This window comes from Mustelus asterias, assembly GCF_964213995.1.
Source record: "Mustelus asterias chromosome 26 unlocalized genomic scaffold, sMusAst1.hap1.1 SUPER_26_unloc_15, whole genome shotgun sequence".
Lineage (NCBI taxonomy): Eukaryota > Metazoa > Chordata > Chondrichthyes > Carcharhiniformes > Triakidae > Mustelus > Mustelus asterias.
Genome location: NW_027590082.1, coordinates 346,849 through 369,557, shown reverse-complemented (window position 1 = coordinate 369,557; position 22,709 = coordinate 346,849). Strand labels below are relative to the sequence as shown.

At 43.7% G+C, this 22,709-nt stretch overlaps 1 protein-coding gene across 3 annotated transcripts in view; it reads right to left on the bottom strand.

The window, feature by feature from the left end:
• The window catches only part of LOC144482103 (NACHT, LRR and PYD domains-containing protein 3-like), a 252,719-nt gene that overhangs the window by 17,142 nt on the left and 212,868 nt on the right, over positions 1–22,709 (bottom strand). For 2 of the 3 annotated variants that reach the window (XM_078201339.1, XM_078201340.1), the window contains exons 3-8: positions 22,209–22,304; positions 16,428–16,594; positions 9,760–9,931; positions 9,610–9,675; positions 5,119–6,856; positions 364–450 (exon numbers count right to left, since the gene is read on the bottom strand). In XM_078201339.1, the coding sequence (XP_078057465.1) occupies positions 364–450; positions 5,119–6,856; positions 9,610–9,675; positions 9,760–9,931; positions 16,428–16,594; positions 22,209–22,272 (2,294 nt within the window). In that variant the 5' untranslated portion in view covers positions 22,273–22,304. The remainder of the gene's footprint in view (positions 1–363; positions 451–5,118; positions 6,857–9,609; positions 9,676–9,759; positions 9,932–16,427; positions 16,595–22,208; positions 22,305–22,709) is intronic. The other variant, XM_078201341.1, reaches the window with a different exon arrangement.

Sequence of the window (22,709 nt, the reverse complement as noted above, 5' to 3'; positions counted from 1 at the left end):
GGGAATTCTATAAACATTTAATTGTTTTGTCCATCTTTTTTATTCTCATGAATGGATTTGAGAATAATCATAAATGATTAGTTAAATCTTTCACTCCTGAATCTCGCAGTTTATTGTAACTCAGGTTCAGACACATCACTGACTGGTTTGTACTGAGAGCAGAGGTGAGAATATCTGAGGCTGTTACTCTCCAAACTGGAGATCATAGAGAGAAAGATTTCAGGAATCAGAGCGAATCCGTGGTGTTTAACACGAAGACTGACAGGAATGATTATTAATGACACTATTACTGACACTGATAATAATTTACAGTGTCAGACATCCACTGATTATTAACACAATCTCACACAGTCTGATACTTACTCCAGTTTCTGTATTTTACATTCTGGATTCCTCAGAGCCGCAGACAATAGTTTCACTCCTGAATCTCCCACTTCATTGTCACCCAGACTAAATGGAGGAAGTGAGAAACACATTAAATTCAGATTAATGTTCAGCAGGAAAAATAGCTGGATCTGTTTTTGTGTCAGAAACTTAGCACCAGTGGTGAACTGATTCAAGTTACGATATTATATCTCATCCAAGTTGATCTTTCTCTACACCCTGTGACTGTAACACTGCATTCTGGACTCTTTCCTTTCCTTCCCTATGTACGGTATGCTTTGGCACTAATAAATGTGACAATATTAAATCAGATATCAAACCCTTTCTGTTGAATGGAAAAGGCAATCGTCAGCATTGGAAAATGATGAACAATTCACTCTCACTGGTTTGCCTACTGGGGGAAATCACTTTTACACCTCTCAAAATGTATATTTTGTTTAATTGTTCTTGGGATATGGGTGTCGCTGGCTCGACCAGCATTTATTTCTCACTGCTAATGGTCCCTAGAGGAGGTGATGCCCACATCCTGTGAACAAGCAAGTAATTTTTAAACATGTCCCACATTCTGGTCTCATGTCCTGATCATCAGAATTACCCTCCTAAATCTCACTGACCCTGCTACGTTTCCGGAAATTCAAATCATTTCTGCTGTTACATAAATCCAGGATTTTATGAGAATTGTACATTTTACTGAGGGTTAAATGATAAAGCTGTGAGAGTGGATCCCTCGGAATTCCCTGTGCTTCTTAACTATTGACATTGTATCATCTGTATAGTATCTCAGGGCGAGTTAAAGTGTGAAACTGTGCTAACTGTTGCTTTAAGATCCATCCCCTAGATTTGACACAACCAGGAAAGATTATTCTCCCATTAGAAAGTTGAAATATTTCTGTTTGACTAGTTTATAGGGGAGGGGTGTCTCCCGCTACATTCCACAGTAAACAGGCTCTACATTTTCTGCAGGTATGGCTAGTGTTCTATCTCCGGGAATTGCCGGGAGTTCCCTCTTCCCGGTAGATCCTCACATAGGAAAAGGATTATCCAAAAACCCTGTTTCATATCACTGACGGTTTGACTGGAGATTTTCCAGCAGCAGGTTTCCTCATTCAGGAAATTCTGGTTTCCTCGGCTCAGATGTAAGTTCTGCAGTCCTGCCACATTTAGCTGTGAATGATAGTGGACGATGAAACAACAGAAGGAGGAGGCTCCACAAATATCCCATCCTCATGATGGAGGAGACTAGCACATCAGTGCAAAAGGTATGGCTCAAATATTAGTAACTAACTTCAGTGGCTGAACCATCCAGAGGGCCCCAACATCACAGATATCAGCTCATTCCATTCACTCCACATGATGTCAAGAAATAGTTAAAGATAATGGATACGGCAAAGACCACAGATCTTGACAATATTCCAGTAACTGTACTGAAGATTACTGCTCCAGAAGTTGCTCTGTTCCTCGCCAAGCTGTTCCAGTGAAGCGACAACACTGATGTTTACCCAAAATAGTGGGAAATTGTCCAGATATGACCGTAAACAAAAAGGAGAGAACAAATCCAATCTGTCCATTTCCCACCCCATCAGTCTACTCTCGATCATCAGCAGAGTAATGGAAGGCTAACGAGACTAACAAGTGACACTTAATTAGCAATGACCTGCTATCTGACTTGAAGCTTGTGTTTACTCAGGGACACTCAGCCCCCTACCTCATTACAGCCTTGATGCAAACACGGACAGCAGAGCTGAACTCAGGATGAGAGGGGAGAGTGTCTGCCCTTGACATCAAGGCAGCATATGGCTACATGTAGCAAAAAGGAGCCAGAGAAAAACTGAAGTCAATGGAAATGAGAAATGGGCAGCACGGTAGCACAGTGGTTAGCACCGCTGCTTAACAGCTCCAAGGACCTGGGTTCGATTCCCGGCTCGGGTCACTGTCTCTGTGTAATTTGCACATTCTCCTCGTGTCTGCGTGGGTTTCCTCCGGGTACTCCGGTTTCCTCCCACAGTCCAAAGATGTGCGGGTTCGTTTGATTGGCTATGCTAAAAAAATTGCCCCTTAGTGTCTCAAGATGCGTAGATTAGAGGGATTAGTGGGTAAAATATGTAGGGATATGGAGGTAGGGTCTGGGTGGGATTGTGGTCAGTGCAGACTCGATGGGCCGAGTGGCCTCTTTCTGCACTGTAGGGTTCCTATGATTTCTTTCCATGAAAACTATCTGCCGATTGGAGTAATACCAGCACAAACAAAGTTAGTTATGGTTGTTGGACCATCTACAAGATGCAGTGCAACAACTCACCATGGCTCGTTACACAGCACTGTCCAGTCTTGTGATTTCTATCCCTGGAAGGACAAGGGCAGCAGATGAATGGAAACATCTCCAACTGGAGGTTCCCTTCCAAGATACACACCATCCTGACTTGGAAATATATCATCGTTCCTTCACAGTGACTGGGTCAAAATCCTGGAACTCTCTTTCTCACAGCTCTGTGGGTGCACCTACACCACAGGAGTCCCGAAATGTAATGGTAGTGATATAATAGTGAGCATAGTTGCTTTCCAAGCAGTTGATACAGGTTTAATTCCCAGCTATCTCAGTTTGTTGGAGTGGATGAAGAGAGGGCCAGGAGGCAGTAACCACAACCGAAAAGAGTGGGTCAATCCAATTGAGTCAAGTCTGCGGCTCCAGCCTGGAGCAGTAGTGTTAAACTTAGCTGAGGGTTGGAGGGTCAGTTGATCATTCAGCTACTCTGAGCCAGCCCACGCTGAGTTCAAAAGGGAAATGGTGAATCTAATAGTGACACGGAGGAAACTAAATTCATTGGTTGGTAAAAAAATGCCATTTTCGACTGGCTTTATATTGCTGTGATTTGGAGGAAGCAACAGAAAGGGTCAGTGATGGTTCTGCTGTTGATGTGGTGTACATGGATATTCAAAAATCATCTGATGCAGTGACACAACAGACTTGTGGCATAAGCTCATAAAATAAATGGGAAAGTAGCAACGTGGATACAAAATTGGATGAACAAAGAGTAATGGATATTTTTAAGGCTGGAGGATGTCGGTAATGGAGAACCCTAGCAGTTGGTATTGGGATCCTTGCTTTTCCCTGATATATATGAATGATCTAGGTGTTTGGGCGGCACGGTAGCACAGTGGTTAGCACTGCTGCTTCACAGCTCCAGGGGCCTGGGTTCGACTCCCGGCTTGGGTCACTGTGTGGAGTTTGCACATTCTCCTCATGTCTGTGTGGGTTTCCTCCGGGTGCTCCGGTTTCCTCCCAGCCTAAAGATGTGTGGGTTAGGTTGATTGGCCATGCTAAAATTGCTCCTTAGTGTCTTGAGATGTGTAGGTTTGAGGGATTAGAGGGTAAAATATGTAGGGATATGGGGGTAGGGCCTGGGGTGAGGATTGTGGTCGGTGCAGACTCGATGGGCCGAATGGCCTCTTCCTGCACTGTAGGGTTTCTATGGTTTGCTGTCTCGAGGGAAATTTCAAAGTTTGAGGCATTGTAAACTGTGAGAAGAGCTTGGGACTGAAAAACAGACCATGGGGGAGTGTACAGACAGGTGACAGCTTAAGTTAAATGCAGAGGCGGGTGAGGTGATACTTTCAGGAAACATGCACATGAGGAAGCAATATAAAATAATCGGTCGAATTGTTAACGGATTGCAGGATCAGAGGGACTGAACACATATGTGCATCGATCATTGCTGTTAGCAGGACAAGTGTAGGTAGCAATTAATAAAGAAAACAGCATCTTGGGCTTCACTGTTATGTAATAACTTGTGTTTGTGGGCATTACACAGTAATTCATGAGTTTAAATTTAATTTGTGTTTCTGTGCTTGTGAGCTCAGAAAGGGCCAAAACTTTAATTTCACTTCATGTTAAACAAAGCTGCCTGCCTGCGGGTTTTTGGTTTCAATTTAAACTGTCCCTACATTTTAATTTAAGGTTTACGACGTTGTAAGAGTTATGAAGGTTTAAAGAAATGGTTGCTTCTACTCAGAGGCCCACAATGAATGATAGAAGCACTGAGTTTCAGTTACAACCAGTTAATCCAGGAAGCAAGACGGAGTTCACAGAGGCTGCCAGTAGAGGCAGCGCAATGCAGGGATTCAGAAAGCAACCCGAACTGATGATGTCACCAGTGATCACGTGACTTATAAAGGGACATTGTCCCAATATAACACACACCGACTGTAATACATAACACAGGTAGAGCGCAGTAAAATAATCCTGATCATAATTAAACACAAACTGTAAGCTGCACCGAACAAGACAAACTAATTTCTGTATAGCATCGTACAGAATCAGATGGTTTCTGTTGGGAGAGGGAATGATCCTTTTTCAGATTTTGGAGGGAGGCCTTTACAGCAATAATCATTTAAAATTCATCCCAATAATGTTTTTATTCATTCAAGGAACGTGGGCATCGCTGGTTATGCCAACATTTATTATCCACGCCTATTCCACGAGAATCTGCCTTCTTGAAATGATGTAGTTTTATCAGAGAATCTAGATTTATTACAGGTTCAGAAGGAGGCCAATCGGCCCATCATATCTGCATCTGCTCTCAAATGAGCATTATTACTTTGTGCCATTCTCCCACACTTTGTGACCATTGGACATTGTTTCTCTCTTGACGTCCTCGAATGAACATGCCTCTGTTTTATTAGAACAAAAGAAATGGCTTCTCAACAATGAAAATATCCACTATGAGACCAAACAGTTACCTCAACTCCAGACATTTGTGCAGAACGGGTCCCAGCCGCCGGAACCCTTCACACTGAATGTAGCATTCCTCTAGATCGAGGTGTTTTATTGTATCACAGAGTCCAATGACATGAGACAGGACCGCACAGTCAATCGGGGTCAGTCGCAGTTCACTAAATGAAAGTGTTTCCACAGATCCCACTGTGTTCCGAGCCAGTGTTTTATTCTGAGACTCAAACAGGTAGTGGAATGTGTTCAGGAGCTTCCTCTTCCCAGTTTCAGTCTCTGTGTCTCCAATCTGCCCTTCAACCTTCTCCTTCACCCAGTCAATCACTCGGCAGGTTGTTTGATGAAGAAACGAACCCAGAAACTTCACCAGGGGCCAAGCTGACTGTGGGGAGGACAGACCAGCAACAAAACGGAGAAATATCTCAAATCGCCCATCTTTCTCGCTGTGGGTCTCACTGAGGAGTTTCCCGATCTCCCCGGGATCTGGAGTCAGGAATTGTGTGAGTGCAGCTACAAACTCTTGGATGGTGAGGTGTGGGAATGTGTAAACCACACTCTGGGCAGAATCATTTTTCTCCAAAAGTTCCATCAGGAACCCAGACAGGAACTGGGAAGGTTGTAGATTGTACTTGATCAAATCTTCATTTCTAAAGACAATCTTCTTCTCGAAGACTCCTGTGAAGGCCATCTCACCAAGCTTCAGTAACACATCACGGGGGTTTTCAATCTCTCGGCCATGGTTTTTCAGAATGTTGTAAATATAGTAGGAATATAGTTGGGTGATGGTCTTGGGAACTTGCTGCTGTTTCCTGTCTCTTTGTGTAAAGAAGGGACCCAGTGACAGACCGAGGATCCAGCAGTAGGAAGGGTTGTAACACATGGTGTACAGGATCTCGTTCTCCTCCACGTGTTTGAAAACAGCTGCTGCCACCGTCTGATCTTCAAAAAACTTGTTGAAATATTCCTTCCGTTCATCACCAACAAATCCCAGGATTTCAGCCCAGACACTGATCTCAGCCTTTTCCAATAAATGTAATGCAGTGGGGCGGCTGGTCACTAGCACTGAACATCCTGGGAGCAGCTTGTGCTGTATTAAACTGTACACAATGTCAGACACTTCACACCGGAATTCAGGATCTGTGCACATGGACTGAGGTTCTGTATTTCTCTGATTGTCGGCAAAATCAGTACTGTCCTTGAATTCATCCAAACCATCGAATATAAACAGCAATCCCTCTGGGTTCTTCCAGAGCTCTCCCAGAATATTCCCAAAGTAAGGATAGAAAAACAGTATCAAATTCCTCAGGTTTATTCTACAGTTAATAGTGTTCAAATCCCGGAACTTAAAACTGAAAACAAATTGAAAGTGTGGGTATATTTTCCCAGTGGCCCAGTCATAAACAATCTTTTGTACCATTGTTGTTTTTCCAATTCCCGGCACTCCGCTCACTGCTGCTGAATTCCCAGATTTGGATTTTCTCTGGGAAAAGCTGCTCTGGAACAATTGATCAGTTCGGATTTTTTCCAGTTCTTTCCGGAGATGTTTCTCTCTCCATTCTTCATGGTCTCGGCCTCTTGCCAGCAGTTCATGTTCGACAAGTGTCCGATCTCGAACAGTAGAAATAACCGTTAGCTCAGCGTATCGATCAACCAGCTGGAAAATCTTAACCTTCTCCTTTATGAGGATAGTGTTCACTCTCAGTGTTTCAGTTTGTACCCGGAGTGTCTCCTTGTGTTTCTGTTGAAGATCTTCAATGAGAACAGAGAGAAATGTTAGTTGCATGAAAACACCATCTTTGCTGAATTGTTAGACTTACTTTACAGTGTCCGTCCAGGTTTGTGCAGGAATTAAAATTAAGTTATTGGAAACTTCGTTTGACAATCAACAATTTCCATTTAAAGTCTCAGATCGTGACTTAACTTTAATATTTCCATAACTTGTTGATTTTATAAAGGTGATGTTTTCTCTCTGATGGTTAATGCTTTCCAACCTGCCCTTAATACAGACACCTCACTGGGAGTCTGCAAGGATCATGGTTACATGACAGGCGATTTTCGGGTCCATCAGTCTGTGAACTAGTCGGTGTTCCCAATGTGCTGCAGAAATGGTAAATGGGATATTGGATATGAATGGGAGATGGAGAGATTGTAATTGTTCAGGAGTCTCACTGTGACTGTATCCCACCTTCAACAGGTTCCCTTTCATACTGTGTGAGCATTGGAATACCAACAGTTTTGAACATGGAAAGTTCTCCTATTCTATCAGGCTGTTGCCTGGTCACCCATGTTACTGGGGAGCCGGTTGGCTCAGTTGGTCAGATTGTGGGTCATATTGTGTCAGCAGCATGGGGTCCGATCCCCGTTGTATCTGGGGCAAAATCGGAACCTCACTCCTTGCCTTACCCGTGCCGGAGATCATTCAGCCGTGGTTCAAACCTGCCTTCGGACAGAGAATTCAAAGAATACCCATCCCTTTGTTGTAGTGTATTTCAGTAATCAATAACTATGTTTCAGCAGTTGTACGTGTAGATTCATTAACTGTGTTTTGATAACAGTTCTGCCATGATGGCAACAGGAAACAGAACAAGAATCTACTTTGCTAAGTGTAATATGAAACCAGTAAACATTCACAGTTCATTTGAACTGTTTAACAATAATTATAATGCATGGTTAATTATGTTTGTTGTTTCCTATAACCTAGTTTTGGGAAATTGAAAATATATTTATCTTAGTTCTTACATTGGGTTAAAAGGACACCCCTGATTTAACGGATTATCCTTTCAGTGATAGGGTATGAGATAGCAAATTTAAGACAGAGTTGAGGAGAAACTACTCCCAAAGGGTTGTGAATCTGTGGAATTTGCTGCCCCAAAGTGTGGTGGATGCTGGGACAGGAGTAAATTTGAGGAGTTAGATAGATTTTTAATTGTTCATGCGTTGAAGGGTTATGGGGGAAGGCAGGAAAATGGGGATGAGGAGCATATCAGCCATGACTGAATGGCGGAGCAGACTCAATGAGCCGAATGGCCGATCTCTGCTCCTATATCTTATGAACTTATGCAAAATGTTAACGGGGGTTGTAGATAGACCCACAAACTGTAGTGATGAGGCTGGGGATGGCATTAAACAGGAAATTAGTGACGCATGTGATGAAGGAACATCAGTAATTGTGGGAGATTTTAACCTGCATATAGACTGGCCAAGTGAAATCAGACACACTAACGTAGAGTAGAAATTCCTGGAGTGTATACGGAATAGTTTTCTGGAACATTCTATTGGTCGTGGGGAAAATGCTATAGTTCATTAACAGCAGAGCATTTGAAAACAGTGGCAGGATTGGACAGTCAGCATGGATATATGAAGCGGAATTCTTGCTTGACAAATCTACTTGAATTTTTTCCAGGAAGCAACTAGCAGAGGTGACGAAGGTGACAATGGTTGTGATTTATTTGGACTTTCAGAAGGCTTTTGACACGGTCCCAGGTAAGAGATGAGCATGTAAAATTCAATACATTGATTTGGGAGCAGTGTATTGAGATGGACAGGAAATAAGCTGGCAGGGAGGAAACAGAGTAGCAATAACTGGGTCTTTTTTCCAAATAGCAGACTGTGACTAGTGGGATACTGCACGGTGCTGGGAGACCACTGAAAGGGTTAATGTCACATAAGCTGCTATGAAAAAAAAGTTCTTATCGAAGTTTTCAAAGAGAAGCACTAAGACCAGTAGCTTAAGGTGACTGTGATTGGTTTTAATATCTGAATGATGCAAGTTTAATCAATAACTGAGTGGATTGAGGTAACTCCTAAAATGTGATTGGTATATGCTAATTACCTGTGACTGAATTTGAAACTATAATTGTTTATATATGTAGGAATTCTGTATTCTGATTCATTACAGACTGTGACCTGTGACTTTCCAGAGTCCTCACTATACAGATGATTAAAACAGCTGTTAAGAGAATTCCGTGACTTGGTCCAATTACTTGAAAGATAAAGTTGTGATCAATTAAAAGGCTGATATCAATTACCACAAGACCACTTATTCATGATATATATTAATGATTTAGACGGATGAATTAAATCTAATCTCTCCAAACGTGCAGACTACACAAAAGTAGGTGGGAGGGTGAGCTGTGTGGAGGAAGTGGGCAAATGGCCTACCCCTGCAACCATTTTCTCTGTTACTGTGTTTCTATAAGGTTCATGCTGAGATTTACAGGGTAGTGGGATTCTGCAAGGTGTACACAAGACTTCCAAAATAATAGCAATCAGCAATTTAATTAAGAGAAAAAAATGCAATGATTACAAGAGAAATCCTGTGTACTGGAATGAATCTCTGTATAGTTGAGGAACAGTGACAAACCCCAATCATGTTCAGCCCAGTTACCCCAGCCTTTAACTTTCCAATTCCCAGATTTTCACAACCTCTTAAACAAAGGTTGTAATCAATCATTCAGATTCTCAGAAGTTAAATAGTTTATAATCTCCATTTCATCTCTTACCTTTCAGGCGACTGGGCAATTCAGATAAACCTTGTGCAATGTTCATGTCATCGAATGCATCAGAACCTGTTTAAATAAATTCATGAAATCAAATCAGTGATATCGACAGTGTTTAAATGGGAAATTGAATTCACTGTGATTTTACCATACCACGCTCCTGTATTTCTTTCAGTATTTTATCCAGTTTTGGGACTCCGTGACGCATTTTCACAAAGGATTCCCACATCACCCTTCGAGCCCGAGATCCTTTTTCCATCACCAGATTGAGCAGAAGTTTGGAACTGTCTACCCGGTTTCCCTTATCCACGAGCTCAGTGACTTTCTATGAAGAATAGTAATGAAGAATAATGAGACGCAGAGTGAAAGATAAACACTGAGAATGGGATGGAAAGGACCTGCTCAGTGATGGGATTTCCCAGTTGCTTTCAGCTCAGAAATCAGTCACTGGGCCGGGTCCTGATCCATAACGAACACGGACTGAAAATTATCTTCACATCTCATTGCAGTCATTAACGATAAACAAATGTGAATCAACTGAACTAGAATCAAAAATATATTTGCAGAGAGTGAGGGATCACTGAGAATCTGCAGCATTTTAATGTAATTGTTTGCTTGTCTCTCAGTGTCTGCCATGATATCAGGTTCATGATGAATAATTTGACCCACTTTTCTCTGAAACCTCAATCCTGCTGCCTCACTGTGTGATTTACTCAGAAATCCGGAGGTGATGAGGAAAAGTCTATTTTCTCTGAGATGGTCAAGAGTCTTTGGAACCCTCTTCCTGAAAAAAATGGTGGAAGCAGAGTCTTTGAATGTTTCTAAGAGAGAGGTAGATGGACTTTTGATATCAAGGGGCTGATATGTTATAGGGAATAGGGGGGGGAATGCAGATTTGAGGGTACTATTAAATAAGCCGCAATGTTATTTAACAGCGGGACAGTATCGAGGAACTAAATGGTCTATCCCTGTTCCCCATGTGTATGCAAATAAAACAGCGGCAAATCAGAACTCAGATGGCAGAAAAATGATTATTCTGATCATCAAGTTATTTAAGTAGCAGGAATTTTAAAATGAAATTTGACTGATAAAGTACCATTGAGTAATCCAAATACCGACTGATGCTTTATGTCAGGGAAATGAGCTAATAATAATGGCGAAAAATCTAATCACTTAATCATTTCTGCACAGTAATTCAAATGCCAGAGACAGAACTTTAAAAAAAAATACTAGTACGTATGAAAGCTCAGTAAGGACGATTGAGGAGTTAGATAATTTTTGACAGATAATATTTAGCTACTATTGCGGGGTGTGAAGGAGAGCCTGCCGCAGAATGTCAGAGTCAGAGCAATGGAGAATTTCAGACTGGAGTTTACAAGAAAGGAAAGGTTCAAATTCATTGACTCAGGTCAAATAGAAGAATGGACATTTTAAAGCAAAGGCATCTGAGGACTGGGGGCCATTACAGGTTTATGAGCACACAGTGTTATCTGGAGTCTAGTGGGAGCACAGTAAAGGCAGCAGAATCTGAGTAGCTGAAGATAAGACGCAATGTAGCAGAACATTGGAACAGCTGAATCTGGGGTGAACAAAGACATGGAACAGGATTCAGCAGGCGCTGTGCTGAGGTAGGGGTACAGACTTGCAGTGTTACGTGCAGACAATAAGGATATTTCTGCACTGGCAATTGTGCAGGAAATGGAGTTCTGCTTGATACTGAATGCTGAAATCACAGATAGTCTGGCTAGGTCTCAGTCAGAGGCTGGGAGAGGAATACAATCAAGTGGTTTGGAGATGGAGTCTGTGAGGGAAACAGACAATGATGTGGGCATCGCTGGCTAGACCAGCTTTTGTTACAGCAATACTGAACAGTTCACTCCTTTTCCGCTACATCCTGACTTTTTCCTCTGGTCTCTCCAGTCCCACTCAAACTCTTGCCTTTTTTCTGCCAGTCCACATGAGAGTTAAACCTGAACTGTTCCCCTGTTCTTTGTACAGATACCGACAGATCTATTGTCACCTTTCCATATTGTTTCAGATTCACAATATTCGCAGTGTTATCCACATTGTGTCCTTTTTTCCAGCTTCTATTCTATAAAATTCTGAAATTAAATGATTATTAATGCCATTCTCTGTGTTACTTTGGGAGTAAACTTAATGTTGCGATGTATTAAAAGGGTAACATTGAACCAAGAAACTGAGATACTCCTGTGCCTTCCTAAAAACATTGGTGTGATCACATTCAGAATATTACATTCAGTTGTGTTTCCCTCAGTACAACAAGCTTATTGTAGCTTCAGATGGGAACAACTCGAACCTGTGAGACAATGGTGGGGGTGAGTGGGAGCCAGTGTGTAAAGTGAACATGTCCTCACTGGAAAATAAAAGTTTGAGGGGTGATATGATTGCTGTTTTCCACTGAGTCCAATTTTTCCAAAACTCTTTGATGCTACACAATTTAAAACGCTGTCTTGATGTGAACGATCGGCACTATCACCTCTCCTCTGTAATTCTTTTAGCCATGTCTGAACCAAAGGAGCTCTGGAGCAGAGTGCAAACTCAGTATCTGCGAGCAGGTAATTGCTGAGCAAATACCACTTCAAAACACTGTCGATATACCTTCCATTGTTTTGATAACTGTAAGTAGACGAATAAAATGGTAATAACTCGATTGCATTTGCTCTTTTTACCATGGACTTTCCTGGGATTTTTTTCCATATTGGTGGGTAAATGCCAATGCTTTAGCTGGGGTGAACAGCTTGGCTCACAGTGTGACTAGTCCTGGAGCACGAACCTACAGCATTACAGCCAGGATGCTGTCGGTGTCTCTGCACATCATGCCCTCAGTCATTCCTTTATATCATGTGGAGGGAATTCATTTGGCTGAAGACCAGTTTCTGTGATGATGGGGATCTCAGGAGGAGGCTGAGATGAATTATCAGTGAACACTTATGGCTGAGGGTGGTTGTGGATGCTTCAGTCTTGTCAGCCACGAGCTGGGATCTGCTGTTTCTGATGTTAATGTTTGTAGAATCCCCCCTACACATTTGTTGTCTAATTATCTAACATCATATGACTGACATGGCAGGACTGCAAAGCTTTATGCTGTTAGTTGAGGCTCAAGTTGCTTCTCTCTCTATACCATTGTGGCTAGTTGTAGATTCACCAGGTTGCCACATCATTTTTATATATTCCTGATGCTGTTCCTGCAATGCTCTCCAACGCAACTCATTGAACCAGGACCGAGCCTCTGGTTTGATTGTAATGGTGGTGTGTGAGTGTGCCATGCTATTATCTAATAGATTGTGGGGAAATACAATACTGTGACTGATGGCCAACTGTCAGTTTAGAAACAGTCGATCTATTCAATATCTATTACATTTAGCACGGGGATAACATCGCAAACAACAGAACCACTTGTCAGTTTGAAGACAGTACTTCATCTCCACCAAGGACTGTGCGGTAAGTCTTACTGATACTGTCATGGATTGGTGCATTTGCGACTGTCAGATGGATGAGAACAAAACTAGGATTTTCCACGTTCACTTGCCAAGAGCCACAAGCTCATTCTGGCTGATCTGACTTTCAAAACTTGGGAAGTTCAGTCAGTAATCGTGCTACTGAGACAGGCTTGACTGGAGAAATTAAGCCCCCTCTCCACCGCCGTGCCCTGCCAGCCCCATGAGTAAATTTTGTGCCTGTTCTTTTTTTAATCACATTGACATGGAAAAGTCCATTTTCATCAACTGAAGGAAGGCAGTGATCAGGAGGAGGTTTTCTTGTCTATATTTGACCTCAGTACATAAGATTTTGTGGGGTCCAAAGATAATATTGAGGACTCTCCACGTTTATACAATACCACTGGGCTGTAATTTCTGGCAGATCCATCTGGTGGGAACATACAGATCCAGGAACAGTAGGGGAGGAGTCTGGGACCTTGTTTGATCATCATAGTTACAGGATCATATTGATGGCAGGTTATAGCTTCACATATCTGCGGAATGGGTTCTGCAAAATGTGCTGAAAGTCCATAAATGTTAGTGAGGACTTTGCAGGGTCGACTGGGCCATGTTAGCGAATCCAGTCCAGCGTGGTGCACCCAGTTTAGTTTATTATACCTGACTGTAGTTAGTTTGCCTTGTTTTCTAGACCTTTTCAGAGGTCAGTGAAGAGTCAACTGTGTTACTGTGTGTCTGGAGCCACATACAGGCCAGGCTGAGTAAGGGCAGCATGTCTCCTTCCCTTAGTGAAGCAGATTGGTTTTGTAGACAGTCTAATCTTATTTAATTAGCTTAGTTCATTCTGGAGTAAGGGGAAATATGAAGCCATCAGGCAGGAGATTAGAGGCGTAAATTGGAAGGAGGCATTCTCAAGGAAGTAAGGTGGCAGATTTTCAAGGAATGTTTGTCTGGAGTTCTGCATGACAACGTTCCGATGAGACAGGGAGGTGTTGGTAGGTTACGGGAACCGTGGTGCACAAAAGCTGCGCTGAACCCAGTGAGAAAGAAAAGGTAAGTATACAAAAGGATCAGAGAGCTAGGCGATGATGGGGATCTAGATGAGTAGACGGCTTGTAGGAAGGGACTTAAGAAAGAAATTAGGAGAGCCAGAAGGGGTCAGGAGAAGGATTGGCAGGTAAGATTAAGGAGAACCCTCAGGTGTTCTATAAATATGTGAAGAGTAAAAGGATGAGATGTGAAGGAATAGTACCTATAAAAGGTGAAGGTGAGAAAGTCTGTACAGAACCGGAAGAAATAGCAGAGGTGCTTAATGAATACTTTTCCTCAGCATTCACGGTGGAAAAAGACCTGGGTCGTTGTACCACAGGATTGAGGCAGACTGAAAAGATTGAGTATGTGGACATTAAGAAAGAGGATGTGTTGGAAATTTTGAATAGCATCAAGATAGATAAGTCGCCGGGACCGGATGGGATGTACCCCAGGTTACTGTGGGAGGCGCGGGAAGAGATTGTAGAGCCTCTGGTGATGATCTTTGTGTCGTCGATGGAGACGGGAGAGGTTCCGGAGGATTGGAGGATTGCGGATGTGGTTCCTATATTCAAGAAAGGGAATAGTGATAGCCCAGGAAATTACCGACCGGTGAGTCTAACCTCAGTGGTTGGTAAGTTGTTGGAGACGATCCTGAGGGACAGGATTTATGAACATTTAGAGAAGTTTAGTATGCTCAAAAGTAGCTTGCACGGCTTTGTCAAAGGCAAATCGTGCCTTACGAGCCTGGTGGAGTTCTTTGAAAATGTGACTAAACACTTTGACGAAGGAAAAGCGGTAGATGTGGTCTACATGAACTTCAGCAAGGCGTTCGATAAGGTCCCCCATGCAAGACTTCACGAGAAAGTGAGAGGGCATGGGATCCAAGAGGCTGTTGCCTTGTGGATTCACAACTGGCTTGCCTGCAGAAGGCAGAGAGTGGTTTTAGACGGGTCTTTTTCAGAATGGAGGTGGGTCACCACTAGAGTGCCCCAGGGATCTGTTCTGGGACCCTTGCTGTTTGTCATTTTCATAAATGACCTGGATGAGGAAATGGGGGGGTGGGTTGGTAAGTTTGCCGACGACACGAAGGTTGGTGGTGTTGTGGATAGGTTGGGGGGATGTCAGAAGCTGCAGCGTGACATAGATAGGATGCAAAACTGGGCGGAGAAGTGGCAGATGGAGTTCAACCTGGATAAATCTGTAGTGGTCAATTTTGGCAGGTCAAATGGGATGAAAGTGTATAATATCAAGGGTAAGACTCTTAGCAGTGTAGAGGATCAGAGGAACCTTGGGGTCCGGGTCCATAGGACTCTTAAATCGGCCTCGCAGGTAGAGGAGGTGGTTAAGAAGGCGTATGGTGTGCTGGCCTTCATCAATCGAGGATTTAGTTTCGGAGTCGGGAGATAATGATGCAGCTTTATAAGACGCTCGTCAGACCCCACTTGGAGTACTGTGCTCAGTTCTGGTCGCCTCATGACAGGAGGGATGTGGAAAAGATTGAAAGGGTGCAGAGAAGATTTACAAGGATGTTGCCTGGATTGGTTGGTATGCCTTATGAGGATAGGCTGAGGGAGCTCGGTCTTTTCTCCTTGGAGAGACGAAGGATGAGAGGTGACCTGACAGAGGTGTACAAGATGTTGAGAGGTATAGATCGGGTGGATTCTCGGAGGCTTTTTCCCAGGGCTGAAATGGCTGCTACGAGAGGACACAGATTTAAGGTGCTGGGGAGTAGGTACAGAGGAGATGTCAGGGGTAAGTTTTTCACTCAGAGGGTGGTGGGTGAGTGGAATCGGCTGCCGTCAGTGGTGGTGGAGGCAAACTCGATAGGGTATTTTAAGAGACTTCTGGATGAGTACATGGGACTTAATAGGATTGAGGGTCATAGGTAAGCCTATATATAAGCCTAGGTAGGTAGGGACATGACCGGCGCAACTTGTGGGCCGAAGGGCCTGTTTGTGCTGTATTATTTTTTCTACGTTCTATGTTCTAAATTCTCAAACAATGAGATTGAACTTTGCGTCTCTGGATTAGGAGTTAAGATCTCAGTTTGTTCATCCAGTAACATAGCCACTCTGCTGTTGTACCCGTGTGGGGTAAGTTGTGCATGCTGAGAAGAAACTGGTGGCTTTAGGTTCCCAAAGCTGTCCACCCTTGAGGCCATCCTCATCTCATGCCTGAGTCTGGTGCAGACTAATAACAGGATTTGTACTGGTCAATAACTTCATTATCAGTGCAGCATCTGATTCCTTGTCTGCTAGAAGATGATGTAGACAGAACCAGCTCTTTCGTCATCATTTGTTAATACATCCTGAACTCATCCCTCCCACTTACCCGATGTTCTTGTCCAGTGAAAATCCTCTCGTATGTTAACGATAAGCTGACCCCATCCACTCCTCCTTCAATCGCCTGCTCCAGCCTATCCCGGTAGAATTTTGTCAGCTGGAACAGTTGGTAATCATCACACTTTGTCAGGAACTGAGTGATTGCGGAGTTCGGATCTGTAAACACAAATGGAGAAAAATAAACACATTTCTGTCAATGAAACTTCCCTTGACAGGAAGCAACTGAAGGCTCGTGAGCCACAGTATCAAACACCTGTGGGAATACAGAAACATTCAGCAATAACATATTTGACCTGACTCCCAATAACCACCTTTGCCCCAGACCCATTAGTACCCATGGTTCACAAGAGACTACCAATTTCAAAAATAAATTCAATATTTTAAAAAATCAGTCACTGGATGTGAGGGTTCCTGGCAAGGGCAGTTTGTTGTGAATCCTTAATTGCCATTGGAAAGCTGGTGAGACACTTTCTTGAACCGCTGCAATGTTCCTGGTGTCTGTACACTCAGTGCTGCTCGAAAGGTATTGACAGGCTCTCTATCCAGTGACAGTGAAGGTCTTCTTCGAAGTGAGGGTGTTGTGTGGATTGGAGGGAGTCTGTAATTAGTGAGAGTGATCTTCCCATCTTTCTGCTGTCATTGTCTTTCTGGTTGGGCAGAAATCGCAGGATTGGAAATTGTTGTTAAAGGCGATTTGGTGAGTTGCTGCAGTCCATCCTGTAAATGATGCATATTGCTATCTTTGTGCATTGGTGGCAAAGGCACTTCTGTGGTGGATGGGCTGCTGATCAGGTGGGCTACATTCTCCTAAGTGGTGTAGAACTTCTTGTGTGCTTGTGAAGTCACAGTTATCAGGCAAGTTGCAAGTTTTCCATTACACCTTACTTGGGCAACACAGTGGAGAGCACTCCTGCATCACAGTGCCAGGGACCCAGGTTCGATTCCCAGCTTGGGTGATTGTGCGGAGTCTGCACGTTCGGAGTCTGCACGTTCTCCCCGTGTCTGTGTGCGTTTCTTCTGGGTGCTTCGATTTCCTCCCACAGTCTGAAAGACGTGCTGGTTAGGTGCATTGTCCATGCTACATTGTCCCTCAGTGTACCTGAACAGATGCCAGACTGTGGCGAGCAGGGAATTTTCACAGTAACTTCATTGCAGTGTTAATGTAAGCTGACTTATGACACAAAGAAAAACTTTTTTAAAACATTGTACTTTGTGGATTGTTGACTCGAAGGAGACAGAAGCTGACTAACTTTCCGCAGAATGCGCAGCCTCCAACCTGCTCTTGTTGCTACAGCATTTATATAGCTGATCAGTTTCTGGTCAAGGTGACCAACTATGAGGTAAGGAAATAGCTTTGGTATCAGAATGAGGGTGGAGGAGGTGGGGAGAGGGTGCTTCCAAATCTCTCGTGCTGGGGCAGGTGTAGGGGGATGGGGAGGTCACTCCCAGACGTGTCAGAGCTACCTGCCAGAAGGGCTGCACCTCGGCTAACACACACAATGCATGTGCTGAATTTGAAACACAAGTTACAGGACAACAAGCTTCCGAGCAAGAGACAGCCCAGAGACACAGGGTTCATACATAAGACGGTCCCAAAAATCTGGGATGGTTGGTCACCCTGGTGAAAAACAATCCCCAAAATATCAATAATGGCCAATGATGGTAATGCTGAATTGGCTGCCAAGTGGAGGTGGCATGTAACATTTGTGCCACACAAGTGCCAAGGAATTATGATGTCTAACAAGAGAGAATCGAAGCACATGCATTCCCTCCTCAACCAAAGCAACATGTGGCATCCACAAGATGTGTTGCAGCAACTCACCAATGATCCATCGAACCATAGAACCCCAACAGCACAGAAGGAGCTTATTCAACCCATTGAGTCTGCACTAACTCTTCACAAGAGCATACTCCCTTGGACGACTGCCCTGCCCTATCCCTGTCATCTCACACATCTAATCCATCTAACCTAAATATCTTTGGATACTGAGGTGCAATTTAACATGACAAATCTACCCAACCAGCACATCTTTGGAGTGTGGGATGAAACCAGAACATCCAGAGGAAACCCACACATACACGGGGACAACATGCAACCTCCGCACAGTCACCCAAGGCTGTAATCGAACTTGGGTCTGTGGCGCTGTGTTAGCAATGCTAATCACTGTTCCATATCTTTAGATAGCATTTTCCAAAACCACGACCTTGATCACCTGGTATGGCAGCGGAGGCCTGGGAACACACCACCTGAAGGTCCCCTCCAAGCTATATATCCTGACTTGGAATTATAGCCTGCCTCACTCCCTGTTACTTGGTCAAAATCCTGGAACTCCTGTGGCACAGTGGTACAGCGGCAAGCACTGCTGCCTCACAGCGCCAGGGTCCCGGGTTCAAATCCTGGCTTGGGTCACTGCCTGTGTGGAGTTTGCACATTCCCCCCCTGTCTGCGTGGGTTTTCTCCAGGTGCTCCGATTTCCTCCGACACTCCAGAAATGTGCGGATTCGGTGGATTGGCGATTCCTGACAAACATGTCTGCAGAAAGTGTAAGCAGCTGGAGGAAATCCGGATCAGGATTATTGATCTGGAAGCCGAACTGCAGGCAACGTGCACCATCAGGCAGAGAAATAAATAGCTGGACACTTTGTTCCAGGAGAATATAGCGAGGGGGATTGACACTTTGTTCCAGGAGATTATAGTGAGGGGGATTGACACTTTGTTCCAGGAGAATATAGTGAGGGGGATTGACACTTTGTTCCAGGAGATTATAGTGAGGGGGATTGACACTTTGTTCCAGGAGAATATAGTGAGGGGGATTGACACTTTGTTCCAGGAGAATATAGTCAGGGGGATTGACACTTTGTTCCAGGAGAATATAGCGAGGGGATTGACACATTGTTCCAGGAGATTATAGTGAGGGGGATTGACACTTTGTTCCAGGAGAATATAGTCAGGGGGATTGACACTTTGTTCCAGGAGATTATAGTGAGGGGGATTGACACTTTGTTCCAGGAGAATATAGTGAGGGGGATTGACACTTTGTTCCAGGAGAATATAGTCAGGGGGATTGACACTTTGTTCCAGGAGATTATAGTGAGGGGGATTGACACTTTGTTCCAGGAGATTATAGTGAGGGGGATTGACACTTTGTTCCAGGAGAATATAGTCAGGGGGATTGACACTTTGTTCCAGGAGATTATAGTGAGGGGGATTGACACTTTGTTCCAGGAGAATATAGTGAGGGGGATTGACACTTTGTTCCAGGAGATTATAGTGAGGGGGATTGACACATTGTTCCAGGAGAATATAGCGAGGGGGATTGACACTTTGTTCCTGGAGATTATAGTGAGGGCGATTGACACTTTGTTCCAGGAGAATACCGTGAGGGGGATTGACACTTTGTTCCAGGAGAATATAGTGAGGGGGATTGACACTGTTCACTGATGCAAAGAGCAAGAGTGCAAAAGAACGTTTCCTGCCCAGTGCCAGTTTCAGGGAGAACAGTGGGTCTGAGACTTTTATTCTAAACTTAAACAGATAGCAGATTAAAGACAGTGAAAACAGTCAGCAAGAGTTTTTATAATTATTTAAGTAAGAAAAGAGCAGGTACTGTGGGTGCTGGTCCTGTGTAAAGTGAGAATTGGGAGATAATAGAAGATAATAATGAAATAGCAGATGAAGTGAACAAATATTTTGCTGTTTTCTTCACTCTGGAGGGTATGAAAACCATTCAGTAACAGCTTTAAATCAAGAGGTTGAACAGAGAGCGGAACTTGATGAAGTTACAGTCACTAGGAGGATTGGTACTGAGCAAACTGCAGGAACTATGGACTGACAACTTTCCAGGTCCTGATGGATTTCATCCCAGGATCTTAAAGAGGAGGCTAATGAGGTAGTAGATGTGCTGCTGTTAATTTCCTACAATTCCCTAGCTTCTGGAAAGTTTCCATCAGGGTGAAGGACCAGTAAATTTAACCTGTGTATTCAATAAAAGATGGAGGCAGAAAACAGGAAACGATAGGCCAGCTAGTTTGACGCCTGTTGTGGGTAAGGTGTACAAATGGATCATTAAGAAGATTGTAGCCGGGTACTTGAAAAATTCAAGGAAATTTTGTGGTTTTGTGCAAAGGAAGTTGTGTTGAGCTGATTCATTGGAATTCTATGAAGGAGTAATGTGCTCTTTAGATAAAGCAGAGCCTGCAGACACGCTGCACTTGGATTTCCAGAGGCCATTTGCGAAGGTGTCATGTCAATGCTTCGCAGAAAATAAAAGCTCACAGTTTAGGGGGTAACATATTAGTATTGACAGAAGATTGGCTGGCAGAAAACATAGAATATTTATGAATGGGTGTTTTTCTGATTGGCAGGATGAGACAAGTGGAGTCCCGCAGGGGTCTGTTCTGGGGCCTCAACTTGATACAATTCAGATCATGCAATAAATGAAGTGAAGGCATCACGGCTAAATTTACAGAAGAGACAAAGATTGGTGGGAAAGTATGTTGTGAAGGATTTTCCTGCCATGCTCGCCCCAATGCCGGAAAATCCCGCCTGAGTTCAATGGACCTTTGCATGATCCATGTCCTGCCTGCTCCGATTCCTGTGGCAGGCAGCACGGGAAAATTCCACCAAAGGAGGTTGCGTATAATTGAGTGAGTGGGGAACATCTGGCAGGTGGAGTATTATGTGGGAAAATGCGGAGTTGTTTGTTTTGGCAGGAAGAATAAGAAAGCAGAGTATTATTAAACAGGAGAACGGTTGCAAAATTCAGAGCTGCAGACATGAGTTACAAGAAGTTAATATGCACGTGCAGCAAATAATGAAGGCTAATGGAATGTTCTCCTTCATTACGAAGGGAATTTAACTCCAAAAGGATATTATGCCTTAGTCATACAGGGCATTGGTAAGACCACATCTCGAAAATTGCATGCGGTTTTTGGGCTCCTTATTTAAGGAAAGGATGTAAATGCATTCGAGGCGATTCAGAAGAGGTGATTCCCAGAATGAGCAGGTTGTGTTATGAAGAAACGTTGCATAAACTGGGATTGTTTCCACCAGAGTTCAGAAAAGTGAGCAGTGACTTAACTGAAGTATTTAAGATGCTGAACAATATTCACAACAAGGACATGAAAAGGATTTTGAATCTTGTGGGGAAGTCCAGAACTCGGGGGCACTGTTTTATCATTAGGATCTGCCTTTTTAGGTCAAAGATTAAGAGATTTTTTCACTCAGAGCTGATGTGGCCCTCTGGAACTCTCTGCCTCAGAAGAGGTTGGAGGTGGCGGGTAATTAAATACTTTAAATCGGAGGTGGATGAATTTTTGTGATGCAAGTGAGCCAAGTGTTATTGAGGATAGATGGGAATGTGGATTTCTAAACACGAATAGCTCAGTGAGTTTATCCACCCGGCCCCGCCGCGCCTGCCCAACACCAGCCTTCAGCACACTGTTCACTGCTCCACCAATCATAGATTGTTTCTCTCCTTCGTTAGCTGCTGATGCTCTCACTAGTCGGCCTATCAGCAGCAAATGGAGTAGAGAAACAAGCTCTGAATTTGAATTGGAACTCAGTTGTTTGACAATAATTTGAAAATGTTCTCTGGGACCATGTAGAGGAGCTTCACGGGTCACACCCAGCCCCCGGGCCAAACCTTGGTTAAACCTGCTCCAGATGGTCACTCACTCCAACTTTCTACTCAGTCCCTGTCCCGTTCCCTCTTCCGGTGTGAGCTGCAGGCAGGATAGGAATGATATTTGTATTTTTTTGTGATCCTACCTGTGTCCATGCCAATTCTTGTTGAAGACATTGGATATTCTCCCTTGTTTGAACCTTCAGCCATGATATTGACAGATGTTTCCGGATTCTGAGACTCTGTAATGAGGATAATATCAATGTCAGGGTCAGATGTTAATACAAAATCAGAAGCAGAGGGCTGAGATCTTTACTGGTGTGTAAGATATATTTCAGAATATTACAATCTCACATGTTACCGCAATATTAGTAGTAGTCTTAGCGGCGCAGTGGTTAGCACTGCTGCCTCACAGCACCAGGGACCCGGGTTCAATTCCTGGCTTGGGTCACTGCACCGTCTGCACTCCAAAGATGCGCAGGATAGATTTATTGAGAACCTGTAAATCGGTACAATTTACGGCTGCCTGGACGGCACGGTGGCACAGTGCTCACAGCGCCAGGGACCCGGGTTCAGTTCCAACCTCGGGTGACAGTGTGGAGTTTACACATTCTCCCCGTGTCTGTGTGGGTTTCCTCCGGGTGCTC